The sequence below is a fragment of the Hyla sarda genome (assembly GCF_029499605.1).
Source record: "Hyla sarda isolate aHylSar1 chromosome 1 unlocalized genomic scaffold, aHylSar1.hap1 SUPER_1_unloc_5, whole genome shotgun sequence".
Classification (NCBI taxonomy): domain Eukaryota; kingdom Metazoa; phylum Chordata; class Amphibia; order Anura; family Hylidae; genus Hyla; species Hyla sarda.
The window spans coordinates 141,666-159,691 of record NW_026607591.1 but is presented as its reverse complement, the minus strand read 5'-3'; the positions used below and the strand labels follow the sequence as shown (position 1 = coordinate 159,691).

The 18,026-nt window shown below is 47.1% G+C and overlaps 1 protein-coding gene across 1 annotated transcript in view; it reads right to left on the bottom strand.

Moving 5' to 3' along the window:
- The window catches only part of LOC130298227 (zinc finger protein 271-like), a 54,203-nt gene extending 48,120 nt beyond the window's left edge, over positions 1-6,083 (bottom strand). The window contains 2 exon segments of the mRNA XM_056551146.1: positions 4,757-5,521; positions 5,605-6,083. Of these exon segments, the coding sequence (XP_056407121.1) occupies positions 4,757-5,521; positions 5,605-5,788 (949 nt within the window). The 5' untranslated portion in view covers positions 5,789-6,083.
- Positions 6,084-18,026: the final 11,943 nt, after the last annotated feature.

Genomic DNA, 18,026 nt, shown 5'->3' with positions numbered 1-18,026 from the left:
AGAGAATTCAGGCAAAGGATAGGGGATACGTTATAGATCACGGGGGTCCGACCCTTGGGACTCCCTGCAATCTCCTGAATGGGGCCCTGGCAGTCTGCTTAAAGGGGGCGGACCGACCCTGCATGGAGCGACAGCTGACACTCCCCCTCCATGTATCCCATAGAGATATATGGAGGGGGTGTGTCGGCCGCGGCATCCTGTGGGGGTCAGAACGGCCGCTTCCTGCAGACTGCCGGGGCCCCGTTCAGGAGATCGCGGGGGTCCGATCTATAACCTATCCCCTATCCTGTCTAGGCAGACAGTATCACATTTTTGTCTTTTGTCTATTAATGTGTATAGAAAGACTTATGTCCTAATAAAGTTAGAGAAATTTTCCTGGAACCAAGTTAAAAGAGGAACCTTTATTTTTAATGATTTTCGCTCACGACTCGCCAGCCGCACCTATACCTCCATTTGGACCCACAAAAGTGACCCGAACCGGAACATTTCTGTATCAGAGGGAAAGAATAAAGGGATTTAAAGGGGTACTCTACTGCTAGACATCTTATTCCTTATCCAAAGGATGGGGGATAGGATGTCTGATCGCGGGGGTCCGGCTGCTGGGACCCCCAGGATCTCCCGCAGCACAGGGCGTTCTAAAATAAACTCCAGTGACGTCACGACCACGCCCCATCGCGATTTCGCGTCCCCTCCATTCATGTGTATCGGAGGGGGCGTGTAATCTGACACGCCCCCTCCAATAGACACGAATAGAGGGGGCATGAAAATGACATCACAAGGGGCCGTGGCTGTGACATTATGATCACGGCCTCTGGCTCCGAGCGTTCTGAACAAAAAGTTAAAAACACCGAAGCACCGAAGTACCCCTTTAACCCCTTAATGACCAAGCCCATTTTCACCTCAAGGACCAGGCCAATTTTATTTTTGCGTGTTCGTTTTTTCCTCCTCGCCTTCTAAAATCCATAACTCCTTTATATTTCCATCTACAGACCCATATAAGGGCTTGTTTTATGCGTGACCAATTGCACTTTGTAATGAAACCTCTAATTTTACCATAAAATGTACGGCGAACCCCCCCCAAAAAATTTTTAGGGAGGAAATTTTAATGAAAAGCAAAATGTTGCACATTTTGGAAGGTTTTGTTTTCACGCTGTACACTTTACGGTAAAAATTATAGGTGTTCTTTATTCTGTGGGTCAATAAGATTAAAATGATACCCATGGGTAGATACTTTTATATTTTTGTACCGCTTAAAAAAAGTCAAAAACTTTTTGTACAAAATCAGTAATCTAAAATCGCCCTATTTTGACCACCTATAACTTTTTCATTTTTCCATATATAGGCCGGTATGAGGGCTCATTTTTTGTGCCGTCATCTGTACTTTTTTTAGATACCACATTTGCATATATAAAACTTTTAGATCATTTTTTATTATTTTTTTAAATAAAATGTGACAAAAAAGCAGGATTTGTGGACTTTAAAAATTTTTTACGTTTACGCCATTCACCGTACGGGATCATTAACATTATATTTTGATAGTTCGAACATTTACACACACGGCAATACCAAATATGTTTATTAAAAAAAGTTTTATGCTTTTTGGGGGTAAAATAGGAAAAACGGATAATTTTCATTTTTATTGGGGTAGGCGATTTTTCCCTTTTTTTTTACTTTTTATTTTTAAATGTTTCAACTTTTTTTTTTTTTACACTTTTTATGTCCCCATAGGAGACTATCTATAGCAATCATTTGATTGCTAATACTGTGCAGTGCTATGCATAGGACACAGCACTGATCAGTATTATCGGTGATCCTCTGCTCGATCGCAGACCAGAGCAGAAGACCCCGGGAGACAGCCGGAGCTAGGTAAGGGGACCTCCGGCTGTCATGCTGGATGATCGGATCCCCGCGGCAGCGCTGCGGGCAATCCGATCATCCAATCAGTATTGATCACGGCATCTGAGGGGTTAATGGCGGACATCTGCGCGATCGCCTAGTCACAGAATCCTCTGGGGATAAATGTTTGATCACGCGGGGTCCCGTTTGTGTATCTCCGGCTCTCCCATAGAGATTCATGGAGAGACATGTCGGGCACCACTTGGTGCGGCGGTCGACAGTAATCCCTGCACGGAGCAGAGGTCACCTGTGCCTGGAGAGATCTGGGGTGCTGGGCAGGAGATCACGGGAGTCTAGGCAGTCGGACCCCTCACGATCAGACACTTATCCCCTCTCCTCAGGATTCTTTGGAAGGTACCAGCGCCATCTTGTGTAGCGGTTCGGACATAAGTTTGCAGCTTCTTTGTCGATGACTGACCCCTGGTAGGACCCATAGTTGGGGTAACTGAACTAAGGCTTTTCGGGGTCTTTGTGGCAGAAGAAAGTGTCCAGGACAATTAAAGACATGGGATCTATGCAGAGTTACTGCAACATGAGTCCGCTCAGCGTACAAAAAGGAAGAGAACGACTCCAGGAAGACGTCACCTGTTAGTCACTGCTGGTATGTACTGCTATATGGTCTCTATATGGAGGAATATTATTCTGTATATAATGTGTTTCATAAACAGTATGGCGGTATTATTCAGTCACTATGTAGTGGTGATGGTATCAAGTCAACTGCTATAGAGTCAATATAGGGGGGAGGGGGATAGTATTTGCCCTGAAGTCCCAAAGATTCTAGTTACACCAATACTTCCCGAAAATATTATTGCAGCCGGTGACTGAATAGAATCTATGAACCTTCTCTGTATTTAGTGGTTACTACTCACCTGGGCGGTTACCTGTAGGAATGTCCTCCTTATACTGCTCATCACCACTCACATCTGTGTCTTCTTCTACTTTTACTATTATGTGTGTAGTATTAAAATAGATTAGATCTTTCCCTGTAGGAATGTCCTCCTTATACTGCTAATCACTGCTCAAATCTGTCTCTTCTTCTTCCTCATTTATATCTGTAGTATTAATATAGATCAGATCTTACCCTGTAGGAATGTCCTCCTTATACTGTTCATCATTGCTCACATCTGGCTCAAAGTGAGAATGTTGAGCTCTTATTGTTTGGATAGAATTATTTCAAATTCAGTGGAAAAAAAATAGCAATTAGCTTTTTTTTCCACAAATTCTTTATTTGTGGGACATCATTTTGGTCGCTTTTGAAATGGAGGAAATGCGCCCCACATCATGCTGTTTGTCCCGGGCTGGGCAGTACCCCATATCTGGTTGCCTGACAGCCTGGTAGGGCCAAGAAGGAGAGGAGCCCCCTTTGGCTATCAGGACATCAATATATGAATTATAGACCCCACTCCATGTCTGCAAAGGATCGGAGCTGTCAGAACCCCCACAAGTGTATTGTCTGGACCAGGGAGCGCTCTGATTGGTCCTTGGTCTTCTAGCAGTGACGCGCGGCTGTCTTTGACAGTTATAGTTCCTGATGGATATATCCGCCATGTTGTGGGAATAATCATCCGCTCATGGTGAATATATCCATCACTGGGTGTTTGGGTGATCGTCCCCATTCATACGGCATTTCTGCAGTATCGGTGTCCGCTGTCATGTCAGAAAAGGGATCCAATGTATACTGGACTCGTCTCATTCAGAAATGACTGCAGCTGCTACAGTATACGTCAGCATCATTATTATTGACTTGATGCTGACGGATATCTGTAACATAACGCTGAAACGCAGTATGAACGGGACGCAGTGTAGGGTCACATAGAGCGCAGAGTATTTCACACTGCGGATGCCCCCGGCAGTCACAAGGGCGAGATCACTGCTGCGGCTGGGTAGCTCAGTGTGTCCGCTCATGACTGCCGGTGGGAAATCCAACGCTATGAGTGGACACACAAAGATACCCAGCCGCAGCAGGGAGCTCACTATTGTGACTGCTGCCGGGCATCCGCAGCATGTAATATGGGATGTGCGCCGTGTAATCCTACACATTATGCATTTTTACTTTTCATTTATTTAATAAATGTATTTTTTATTTTCTTTACATTTTTTTTTACACGGTTCCGGCAATGCAGCAGGCCCCTGCCTGCCGGGGATTACACACAGCACCCTGCGGTCGTGCTGCGGGGTGCTGCAGGGAAGACAGAGGGAGCTCCCTCCATCAAAACACTTACAGCCCGCGATCACTTCTGATCGCGGCTGTAAGGGTTAAACTGCTGGGACCAAAGTTTACTTAGGTCCCGGCAATGCGGCAGGGTCCTGGCTGTGTGTTACAGCCGAGTCCCTGCTGTGATCTTGTGGGTACACTGGACAGTACCCACAAGAACCATGGACGTGTATATTCGTCCAGGTGCTGGAACGTGCATCCCCCTGGACATGTATACTCGTCCATGGTCGTTATGGTGTTAACGGAAAACTCTAGTACTTGAGTACTTATCCCCTAGTTACAGAATCCTGGGGGGATAAATGTCTGATTGTGAGGGGTCCGACCACTGAGACCCACGTGATTTCCTGCCTGGCATCCCGTTTGTATATCTCCGGCTCTCCCATAGAGATTTATAGAGAGGCATGTCGGGCACCTCTTCATGCAGTGGTTGACAGTAATCCCTGCACGGAGCGGAGGTCACTTGTGCCCAGAGGAGCTGGGAGGCCCCAGCCTGACATATGTTTTGGGGGAGGGGGATGGTATTCCAAAATTTGGCCTGTAGTCCCAGAGATTCTAGTTACACCACTACTTCCCCCAAAATATTATTCTAGCCAGTGACTGAATAGAATCTGTGACCCTTCTCTGTATTTAGTGATCACTACTTACCTGGGTGGTTACCTGTAGAAATGTCCTTAAACTGCTCATCACCGCTCACATCTGTCTCTTCTGCTTTTACTATTATGTCTGGAGCATTATTATAGATCAGATCTTTTTCTGTAGAAATGTCCTCCTTATACTGCTCATCAATGCTCACATCTGTCTCTTCTTCCTTTATGTCTGTAGCATTATTATTGATCAGATCTTTCCCTGTAGGAATGTCCACCTTATACTGCTCATTACCGCTCACATCTGTCTCTTCTTCTTCTTCTTTTATGTATGTAGCATTATTATAGATCACATCTTTCCCTGTAGGAATGTCCTCCTTATACTGCTCATCACTACGTACATCTGTCTCTTGTTCTTCTTCCTTTATGTCTGTACCATTAATATAGATCAGATCTTTCTCAGTAGGAATGTTCTCCTTATACTGCTCATCACCGCTCACATCTGTCTCTTGTTCTTCCTTTATGTCTGTAGTATTAATATAGATCAGATCTTTTCCTGTAGAAATGACTTCCTTATACTGGTCATCACCGCTCACATCTGTCTCTTCTTCTACTTCCTTTATGTCTGTAGCATTAATATAAAAGAGATCTTTCCCTGTAGGAATGTCCTCCTTATACTGCTCATCACCGCTCACATCTGTCTCTTCTTCCTTTATGTCTGTAGCATTAATATAGATGAGATCTTTCCCTGTAGTAATGTCCTTCATATTCTGTTCATCAAGAGGACAGGGACACCTCTCTGGTGCTGTTCTCTTACAGGATCTGACTGTAGGGAACACATACAGAGACTGAATTCATTCTTTACATACAAATAATGAGAGGACGTGTGTATATAGTCATGTCTATTACCTGGTGATGTGAGGGGCTGCTGATCCTCCATCATGACCTGATCCTTGTACTGATCCTTGTGTCCTTCTACATACTCCCACTCCTCCATGGAGAAATAGACCGCCACGTCCTGACACCTTATAGGAACCTGTATTGTGAATAAACATTTAATTCTATACAATTCCAGGATGTTATATGGAGACATTTGAGGGGATATTCCTGCACATGATTTATCTTCTTGCTCTCGGATGATGAGGTGAATACTTGTCGGGGCAGATCCTCTATATTATGGTCACATGTCCCGAACTGACCACAAGTCTCATGACCCAGCTGTCAGTTCAGGTCATTATACCCAAAGCGCCCGTCCCATGGAGTGTAAGGAGTTAAGTGATATTTCATAGTATCACTGCTCCCCTCCCCCGGGACTATATAGATGGCTGCTTACTGTCTGGCCCCTAAGGATAGAATTGGCAGTGCTGTGCGCCACTTAACCCTAGCTAGACTGGTTGTTCTTATCCCAGCAAGTAGAAGGGACAATAAGCAGCTATCTGTATAGTGTGTGGCCCCAAAAAAGGTAAGTGGCAATGCATCACCATCATTTAACTCCTTCATGGCTGACTGGGCAGGAGGTATATAATGTATAGCCATGGGCCCAGCTCCGAAGCAGGAGATGCATCAAATCTGGCATATCTTCTGCTCTTGTGCAGTAAACCCCTTTCAGAGCAGGGACTCTTGTCATTAAAGTGATAAGATTTGGAGGGGAGGGAGGCCGCTGAAAGTCTATGACGCACAGTCAGGAGTTCAGCACGATTCATCGCCCCTAGGTCCTACCTGCTATCAGCATCTGGGACTCATTGCTAATGCCGGACATCACCAATGCCAAAAATCTATTTCCGGTAGCTCAGTGGAGCTGATAAGGACACCCACAGTGAAATAGCGGGGTCCCGGTCAGCTGAGAGAACGGGTGGAGGTCCCTAACCTCGCTCCACGCTGTCTGAACGACGCTCCAATCCTGCAGGCAGCCTCAGCATCACAGCATTGATCAGTGTATGTAATCTATAGATTCCATGTAATAGTCTACTACAGGGACTACAAAACTGGGAATAAGGTAAAAAGAACATTAACTTAATGTGAATAAGCCCCTCCCCTAATAAACGATTGAATCTTCCCCATTAACCAATTTTTTTAAATAAAATTATGTAAACAAAAAATAAATCTAAACATATGTGTAACCGCACGGTCAATGGCGTAAACGTAAAAAAATACAACTTCACGGGCCAAAAGAAAAGTCTTAAAAAGCGATCAAAGAGTCTCATCAAAATTAGTTGAAATTACAGATCACAGCGCAAAAAATGACTTTCATACATCCCGTATACGGAATAATAAGAGAGTTATAGGGGACAAGGTAGGACAATCTGATACAGACTCATTATTGTACAAAAAGTTCGAATTTTTTTATATTTTAAAAGTATTAAAATAAAACCTATATAAATCATTTATCATTGTAATCGTTTGGACCTACAGAATAAAGAGAATTATTACCGTAATGTGCACTGCGTCCAAACAGAAGACCCCAAATTTCACCCCACAAATAAACATTTTTGACCCTTGTTGTAGATTTTGCAGTAAAATGAGTGATGTCATTACAAGGTACAAACCGGTGGTGAAAAAAACAACAACAAGAACAAGAAGCCTCATATGGGTTTGTAAAGAGGAAATCACAATCATTATGTCTATTAGAAGGCGAGAAGGAAAACATTAAAAAGAGAAATCACTGTGTCCTTAAGGGGTTAAAACGCAAAACTGCTGGGTTCTGAAGGGGTTAATAGTACAAAAAAAAACATCTAACAGCAACATGTGACCACACACATACCTCCACCTGCAGAGCTGTACAGGAGCCGTGTACTTACAGGACCTGCGATGATGTCACAGTCATGTGATCAATCGGGACTCTGCTGTCACATGACCATTCTCACAGGTCCTTAACTCACCATCCCGTCTATCCTGCACTGCTGAACTCCGCCCACTCCTGTCACATGATCCTCCCCACAGGTCCTTCAGCCGCAGTCACATCTTTACTGCTATGCTTTACCCCCAAATGTACTGGTCACATGATTGTGACATCATCACATGTCCTACACCTCCAGCATGTAGCAGATACAGAGCAGGTCCTGGTGGGGCAGTCACTGCTGTTGTGTGTGGAGATCTCTCAGAGCAGCAGCCCCTGATCATGTGACTCCTCCTCCTCCATGTGACTGATCACATGACGGTGACATCATCGCAGGTCCTGTAAGCACACGGCTCCTCTACAGATACAGGTATGTGTGTGCGGTCACCATCAGATCAGGATTATTGGGGATGTTTATTATTAACCCTTAAGTACACGATGTATATTTACATTCTGTGCCCCATATGGGACTTTGAGGTGAGCTCAGGAGCTATAAGCAGCCAGGACTCACCACTAGTGACGCTCATCGCCATTAACCCTTTAGATTCCATGATCAAAGTCGATTGCAGGATCTAATATTAGCAAAATGCAGTTGTTGGGGGGCGGAGTCTAGATCAGCTGAGATGACGGCCGGAGGGCCCCTTACCGTGCTCTGTGCTCAGATCAGTGCTCTAAGTATACAGACACCTCCACAGCCTGTATAAGCCGAGCACCGATAACACTGATCACTATGGCAGAGCGTTATTCAGGGTTTGTAATAGAAGCCCCTCCCCTAATAAGTTTATATCCCATTTTTGTAATAAAATAATGTAGGTGGGCGTGGCTTAGACATGGCGCTGTGCGGTTGTTTTTCTAGGGAGCGCCGTGCCGACCAGCGGTTGTTTCCTGATTTCCTGCCTATACTGCCCCCCAGGGGATGTCTGGATGGTGAAGGTATCAGGTCACTTACCCGCCCATCCTGTCACCTGGTCAGTCTCTTTTCTCCGGGTATCAGCCACTTCTTCCATACGGGACTATGTAAGCATCAGGTTTTTTAAGTTTCTCCCGCGCCCCTATTATTACTATAGACAGTGTTTCCAAACCAGCGTGCCTCCAGCAGTTGTGAAACTACAACTCCCAGCATGCCCTGACAGCCAAATGCTGTAACAGCTGGAGGCACCCTGCTTGGGAAACACTGACTCCGGTGGTGGCCCAGACCCTGCGTGTGTAACGGTATATGATGCTCGGCCTCTGCTGCAGGTAATAGCAGGTTCTTCCGGGGGGACATATCACAATTCACATAAAATCCTGATGTAATTGTGATGTATATTGTGCCCCCTAGTGGACACATTTCACTATTCTTCATTGGACAATGTCATATTGAATCCCTCTATTCTTCTCCCTGCTCTGATGAAGACGTTCTGAATACACCGCAGCCTCAGAGATTAGGAGAAATGGATTCACAACGTCTTCAGCAGAGCAGGGAGAGCGACCTCAGAAGACCTGGAGGACCAGAGCGCCACCACTGGACGGGAGAGGGGAGTGCGCTCTAGTCTCTTATTTTACAGCCCTCGGACAATGGATTTTGTTTTATAGAGAAATCTGAAAACTCCTATAATGTCTCCTCAGATGTTTCCCCAGATTATCTCCAGGAAATGGATTTTATTTCTCCATAGAATCTGGTGCGGTTTATCATCGTCTCCTCTTCTTCCCTTCAGGTTTCTCCAATCCAGGATCCTCTGCTGATATCTTCTATATAAGAGAATTCTCCTGGATGACCCATCCACCATGGAGAGAGACAGGAACAAGATGGCCGACAGGATCATAAACCTCACCCTACAGATACTCTTCCGGCTTACTGGAGAGGTGAGGGATTCTGGGAGTGATGTCACATGACCTCATTCTTATCTATATAATAGATGGATATGACTGGAGAGGTGAGGGATTCTGGGAGTGATGTCACATGACCTCATTCTTATCTATGTAATAACAGATGGATATGACTGGAGAGGTGAGGGATTCTGGGAGTGATGTCACATGACCTCATTCTTATCTATGTAATAACAGATGGATATGACTGGGGAGGTGAGGGATTCTGGGAGTGATGTCACATGACCTCATTCTTATCTATGTAATAACAGATGGATATGACTGGGGAGGTGAGGGATTCTGGGAGTGATGTCACATGACCTCATTCTTATCTATGTAATAACAGATGGATATGACTGGAGAGGTGAGGGATTCTGGGAGTGATGTCACATGACCTCATTCTTAACCAATGGAATAACAGATGGATATGACTGGAGAGGTGAGGGATTCTGGGAGTGATGTCACATGACCTCATTCTTATCTATGGAATAACCGATGGCTATGACTGGAGAGGTGAGGGATTCTGGGAGTGATGTCACAGGACCTCATTCTTATCTATGGAATAACAGATGGATATGACTGGAGAGGTGAGGGATTCTGGGAGTGATATCACATGACCTCATTCTTATCTATGTAATAACAGATGGATATGACTGGAGAGGTGAGGGATTCTGGGAGTGATGTCACATAACCTCATTCTTATCTATGTAATAACAGATGGATATGACTGGAGAGGTGAGGGATTCTGGGAGTGATGTCACATGACCTCATTCTTATCTATGTAATAACAGATGGATATGACTGGAGAGGTGAGGGATTCTGGGAGTGATGTCACATGACCTCATTCTTATCTATGTAATAACAGATGGATATGACTGGAGAGGTGAGGGATTCTGGGAGTGGTGTCACATGACCTCATTCTTATCTATGTAATAACAGATAGATATGACTGGAGAGGTGAGGGATTCTGGGAATGTATGTAGTGATATAATGTGTCTCTCCATACACAGGATTACACAGTAGTGAAGAAGTCCTCTAGTGGGCGCTGTCGGGCCCCTGTGTGTGAAGGATGGGGAAGAACCCTGAGCCCAATCCCGGGGCCCTTACCTCACTCCCTGATACATGAGGAAATGGATGAACAGAAGATCCTAGAACTCATCAACAAGATGATGGAGCTGCTGACTGGAGAGGTGACACTGCTGGGACATTATACAGTAATGGAGGGGTCTGGTGATGACTGGAGAGGTGACACTGCTAGGACATTATACAGTAATGGAGGGGTCTGGTGATGACTGGAGAGGTGACCCTGCTGGGACATTATACAGTAATGGAGGGGTCTGGTGATGACTGGAGAGGTGACACTGCTGGGACATTATACAGTAATGGAGGGGTCTGGTGATGACTGGAGAGGTGACACTGCTGGGACATTATACAGTAATGGAGGGGTCTGGTGATGACTGGAGAGGTGACACTGCTGGGAATGCTGGGACATTATACAGTAATGGAGGGGTCTGGTGATGACTGGAGAGGTGACACTGCTGGGACATTATATAGTAATGGAGGGGTCTGGTGATGACTGGAGAGGTGACACTGCTGGGACATTATACAGTAATGGAGGGGTCTGGTGATGACTGGAGAGGTGACACTGCTGGGAATGCTGGGACATTATGCAGTAATGGAGGGGTCTGGTGATGACTGGAGAGGTGACACTGCTGGGACATTATACAGTAATGGAGGGGTCTGGTGATGACTGGAGAGGTGACACTGCTGGGACATTATACAGTAATGGAGGGGTCTGGTGATGACTGGAGAGGTGACACTGCTGGGACATTATACAGTAATGGAGGGGTCTGGTGATGACTGGAGAGGTGACACTGCTGGGACATTATACAGTAATGGAGGGGTCTGGTGATGACTGGAGAGGTGACACTGCTGGGACATTATACAGTAATGGAGGGGTCTGGTGATGACTGCAGAGGTGACACTGCTGGGACATTATACAGTAATGGAGGGGTCTGGTGATGACTGCAGAGGTGACACTGCTGGGACATTATACAGTAATGGAGGGGTCTGGTGATGACTGGAGAGGTGACACTGCTGGGACATTATACAGTAATGGAGGGGTCTGGTGATGACTGGAGAGGTGACACTGCTGGGACATTATACAGTAATGGAGGGGTCTGGTGATGACTGGAGAGGTGACACTGCTGGGACATTATACAGTAATGGAGGGGTCTGGTGATGACTGGAGAGGTGACACTGCTGGGACATTATACAGTAATGGAGGGGTCTGGTGATGACTGGAGAGGTGACAATGCTGGGACATTATACAGTAATGGAAGGGTCTGGTGATGACTGGAGAGGTGACACTGCTGGGACATTATACAGTAATGGAGGGGTCTGGTGATGACTGGAGAGGTGACACTGCTGGGACATTATACAGTAATGGAGGGGTCTGGTGATGACTGGAGAGGTGACACTGCTGGGACATTATACAGTAATGGAAGGGTCTGGTGATGACTGGAGAGGTGACACTGCTGGGACATTATACAGTAATGGAGGGGTCTGGTGATGACTGGAGAGGTGACACTGCTGGGACATTATACAGTAATGGAGGGGTCTGGTGATGACTGGAGAGGTGACACTGCTGGGACATTATACAGTAATGGAAGGGTCTGGTGATGACTGGAGAGGTGACACTGCTGGGACATTATAAAGTAATGGAGGGGTCTGGGGATGACTGGAGAGGTGACACTGCTGGGACATTATACAGTAATGGAGGGGGTCTGGTGATGACTGGAGAGGTGACACTGCTGGGACATTATACAGTAATGGAGGGGTCTGGTGATGACTGGAGAGGTGACACTGCTGGGACATTATACAGTAATGGAGGGGTCTGGTGATGACTGGAGAGGTGACACTGCTGGGACATTATACAGTAATGGAGGGGTCTGGTGATGACTGGAGAGGTGACACTGCTGGGACATTATACAGTAATGGAGGGGTCTGGTGATGACTGAAGAGGTGACACTGCTGGGACATTATATAGTAATGGAGGGGTCTGGTGATGACTGGAGAGGTGACACTGCTGGGAATGCTGGGACATTATACAGTAATGGAGGGGTCTGGTGATGACTGGAGAGGTGACACTGCTGGGACATTATACAGTAATGGAGGGGTCTGGTGATGACTGGAGAGGTGACACTGCTGGGACATTATACAGTAATGGAGGGGTCTGGTGATGACTGGAGAGGTGACACTGCTGGGACATTATACAGTAATGGAGGGGTCTGGTGATGACTGGAGAGGTGACACTGCTGGGACATTATACAGTAATGGAGGGGTCTGGTGATGACTGGAGAGGTGACACTGCTGGGAATGCTGGGACATTATACAGTAATGGAGGGGTCTGGTGATGACTGGAGAGGTGACCCGGCTGGGACATTATACAGTAATGGAGGGGTCTGGTGATGACTGGAGAGGTGACACTGCTGGGACATTATACAGTAATGGAGGGGTCTGGTGATGACTGGAGAGGTGACACTGCTGGGACATTATACAGTAATGGAAGGGTCTGGTGATGACTGGAGAGGTGACACTGCTGGGACATTATAAAGTAATGGAGGGGTCTGGGGATGACTGGAGAGGTGACACTGCTGGGACATTATACAGTAATGGAGGGGTCTGGTGATGACTGGAGAGGTGACACTGCTGGGACATTATACAGTAATGGAGGGGTCTGGTGATGACTGGAGAGGTGACACTGCTGGGACATTATACAGTAATGGAGGGGTCTGGTGATGACTGGAGAGGTGACACTGCTGGGACATTATACAGTAATGGAGGGGTCTGGTGATGACTGGAGAGGTGACACTGCTGGGACATTATACAGTAATGGAGGGGTCTGGTGATGACTGGAGAGGTGACCCGGCTGGGACATTATACAGTAATGGAGGGGTCTGGTGATGACTGGAGAGGTGACACTGCTGGGAATGCTGGGACATTATACAGTAATGGAGGGGTCTGGTGATGACTGGAGAGGTGACCCGGCTGGGACATTATACAGTAATGGAGGGGTCTGGTGATGACTGGAGAGGTGACACTGCTGGGACATTATACAGTAATGGAGGGGTCTGGTGATGACTGGAGAGGTGACACTGCTGGGAATGCTGGGACATTATACAGTAATGGAGGGGTCTGGTGATGACTGGAGAGGTGACACTGCTGGGACATTATACAGTAATGGAGGGGTCTGGTGATGACTGGAGAGGTGACACTGCTGGGACATTATACAGTAATGGAGGGGTCTGGTGATGACTGGAGAGGTGACCCGGCTGGGACATTATACAGTAATGGAGGGGTCTGGTGATGACTGGAGAGGTGACACTGCTGGGACATTATACAGTAATGGAGGGATCTGGTGATGACTGGAGAGGTGACACTGCTGGGAATGCTGGGACATTATACAGTAATGGAGGGGTCTGGTGATGACTGGAGAGGTGACACTGCTGGGACATTATACAGTAATGGAGGGGTCTGGTGATGACTGGAGAGGTGACACTGCTGGGACATTATATAGTAATGGAGGGGTCTGGTGATGACTGGAGAGGTGACACTGCTGGGACATTATACAGTAATGGAGGGGTCTGGTGATGACTGGAGAGGTGACACTGCTGGGACATTATACAGTAATGGAGGGGTCTGGTGATGACTGGAGAGGTGACACTGCTGGGACATTATACAGTAATGGAGGGGTCTGGTGATGACTGGAGAGGTGACACTGCTGGGACATTATACAGTAAGGGAGGGGTCTGGTGATGACTGGAGAGATGACACTGCTGGGACATTATACAGTAATGGAGGGGTCTGGTGATGACTGGAGAGGTGACACTGCTGGGACATTATACAGTAATGGAGGGGTCTGGTGATGACTGGAGAGGTGACACTGCTGGGACATTATACAGTAATGGAGGGGTCTGGTGATGACTGGAGAGGTGACACTGCTGGGACATTATACAATAATGGAGGGGTCTGGTGATGACTAGAGAGGTGACACTGCTGGGACATTATACAGTAATGGAGGGGTCTGGTGATGACTGGAGAGGTGACACTGCTGGGACATTATACAGTAATGGAGGGGTCTGGTGATGACTGGAGAGGTGACACTGCTGGGACATTATACAGTAATGGAGGGGTCTGGTGATGACTGGAGAGGTGACACTGCTGGGACATTATACAGTAATGGAGGGGTCTGGTGATGACTGGAGAGGTGACACTGCTGGGACATTATACAGTAATGGAGGGGTCTGGTGATGACTGGAGAGGTGACACTGCTGGGACATTATACAGTAATGGAGGGGTCTGGTGATGACTGGAGAGGTGACACTGCTGGGACATTATACAGTAATGGAGGGGTCTGGTGATGACTGGAGAGGTGACACTGCTGGGACATTATACAGTAATGGAGGGGTCTGGTGATGACTGGAGAGGTGACACTGCTGGGAATGCTGGGACATTATACAGTAATGGAGGGGTCTGGTGATGACTGGAGAGGTGACACTGCTGGGACATTATACAGTAATGGAGGGGTCTGGTGATGACTGGAGAGGTGACCCGGCTGGGACATTATACAGTAATGGAGGGGTCTGGTGATGACTGGAGAGGTGACACTGCTGGGAATGCTGGGACATTATACAGTAATGGAGGGGTCTGGTGATGACTGGAGAGGTGACCCGGCTGGGACATTATACAGTAATGGAGGGGTCTGGTGATGACTGGAGAGGTGACACTGCTGGGACATTATACAGTAATGGAGGGGTCTGGTGATGACTGGAGAGGTGACACTGCTGGGAATGCTGGGACATTATACAGTAATGGAGGGGTCTGGTGATGACTGGAGAGGTGACACTGCTGGGACATTATACAGTAATGGAGGGGTCTGGTGATGACTGGAGAGGTGACCCGGCTGGGACATTATACAGTAATGGAGGGGTCTGGTGATGACTGGAGAGGTGACACTGCTGGGACATTATACAGTAATGGAGGGATCTGGTGATGACTGGAGAGGTGACACTGCTGGGAATGCTGGGACATTATACAGTAATGGAGGGGTCTGGTGATGACTGGAGAGGTGACACTGCTGGGACATTATACAGTAATGGAGGGGTCTGGTGATGACTGGAGAGGTGACACTGCTGGGACATTATATAGTAATGGAGGGGTCTGGTGATGACTGGAGAGGTGACACTGCTGGGAATGCTGGGACATTATACAGTAATGGAGGGGTCTGGTGATGACTGGAGAGGTGACACTGCTGGGACATTATACAGTAATGGAGGGGTCTGGTGATGACTGGAGAGGTGACACTGCTGGGACATTATACAGTAATGGAGGGGTCTGGTGATGACTGGAGAGGTGACACTGCTGGGACATTATACAGTAATGGAGGGGTCTGGTGATGACTGGAGAGGTGACACTGCTGGGACATTATACTGTAAGGGAGGGGTCTGGTGATGACTGGAGAGATGACACTGCTGGGACATTATACAGTAATGGAGGGGTCTGGTGATGACTGGAGAGGTGACACTGCTGGGACATTATACAGTAATGGAGGGGTCTGGTGATGACTGGAGAGGTGACACTGCTGGGACATTATACAGTAATGGAGGGGTCTGGTGATGACTGGAGAGGTGACACTGCTGGGACATTATACAGTAATGGAGGGGTCTGGTGATGACTGGAGAGGTGACACTGCTGGGACATTAAACAGTAATGGAGGGGTCCGGTGATGACTGGAGAGGTGACACTGCTGGGACATTATACAGTAATGGAGGTGTCTGGTGATGACTGGAGAGGTGACACTGCTGGGAATGCTGGGACATTATACAGTAATGGAGGGGTCTGGTGATGACTGGAGAGGTGACACTGCTGGGACATTATACAGTAATGGAGGGGTCTGGTGATGACTGGAGAGGTGACCCGGCTGGGACATTATACAGTAATGGAGGGGTCTGGTGATGACTGGAGAGGTGACACTGCTGGGACATTATACAGTAATGGAGGGGTCTGGTGATGACTGGAGAGGTGACACTGCTGGAAATGCTGGGACATTATACAGTAATGGAGGGGTCTGGTGATGACTGGAGAGGTGACACTGCTGGGACATTATACAGTAATGGAGGGGTCTGGTGATGACTGGAGAGGTGACACTGCTGGGACATTATACAGTAATGGAGGGGTCTGGTGATGACTGGAGAGGTGACACTGCTGGGACATTATACAGTAATGGAGGGGTCTGGTGATGACTGGAGAGGTGACACTGCTGGGACATTATACAGTAATGGAGGGGTCTGGTGATGACTGGAGAGGTGACACTGCTGGGACATTATACAGTAATGGAGGGGTCTGGTGATGACTGGAGAGGTGACACTGCTGGGAATGCTGGGACATTATACAGTAATGGAAGGGTCTGGTGATGACTGGAGAGGTGACACTGCTGGGAATGCTGGGACATTATACAGTAATGGAGGGGTCTGGTGGTGACTGGAGAGGTGACACTGCTGGGACATTATACAGTAATGGAGGGTCTGGTGATGACTGGAGAGGTGACACTGCTGGGACATTATACAGTAATGGAGGGGTCTGGTGATGACTGGAGAGGTGACACTGCTGGGAATGCTGGGACATTATACAGTAATGGAGGGGTCTGGTGATGACTGGAGAGGTGACACTGCTGGGAATGCTGGGACATTATACAGTAACACCACTGGAGGGGTCGGGGTGATGACTGTATCATTATGTGTCAGGTTCCTATAAGGTGTCAGGACGTGGCGGTCTATTTCTCCATGGAGGAGTGGGAGTATGTAGAAGGACACAAGGATCAGTACAAGGATCAGGTCATGATGGAGGATCAGCAGCCCCTCACATCACCAGGTAATAGACATGACTATATACACACGTCCTCTCATTATTTGTATGTAAAGAATGAATTCAGTCTCTGTATGTGTTCCCTACAGTCAGATCCAGTAAGAGAACAGCACCAGAGAGGTGTCCCTGTCCTCTTCTTCCACAGGATGATCAGGTAGATGGAGATATTCCCTATGATCTGTAGAAGGGCTGTGAAGCTCTTGTGGTCAGTCCCCTCACCCTCCATGACTCCTCATCTCCTGCTCATCTATTACATCCCACGTGACTTCTCCTACTGTCTGATGACTTTTACTATATTTCTTTCACATCTTATGAATCAGGGAGAAGATCCAAACAATATTAATGCTCCAGAGACAGATGTGAGCGGTGATGAGCAGTATAAGGAGGACATTCGTACAGAGAAAGATCTGATCTATTTTAATGCTACAGACATAAATGAAGAAGAAGAGACAGATGTGAGCAGTGATGAGAAGTATAAGAAGGACATTCTTACAGGGAAAGATCTGATCTATATTAACGTAACAGACATAAAGGAAGAAGAAACAGATGTGAGCAGTGATGAGCAGTATAAGGAGGACATTTCTACAGGGAAAGATCTGATCTATATTAATGCTACAGACATAAAAGAAGAAGAAGTGACAGATGTGAGCGGTGATGAGCAGTATAAGGAGGACATTCCTTCAGGTAACCGCCCAGGTGAGTAGTAACCACTAAATGCAGA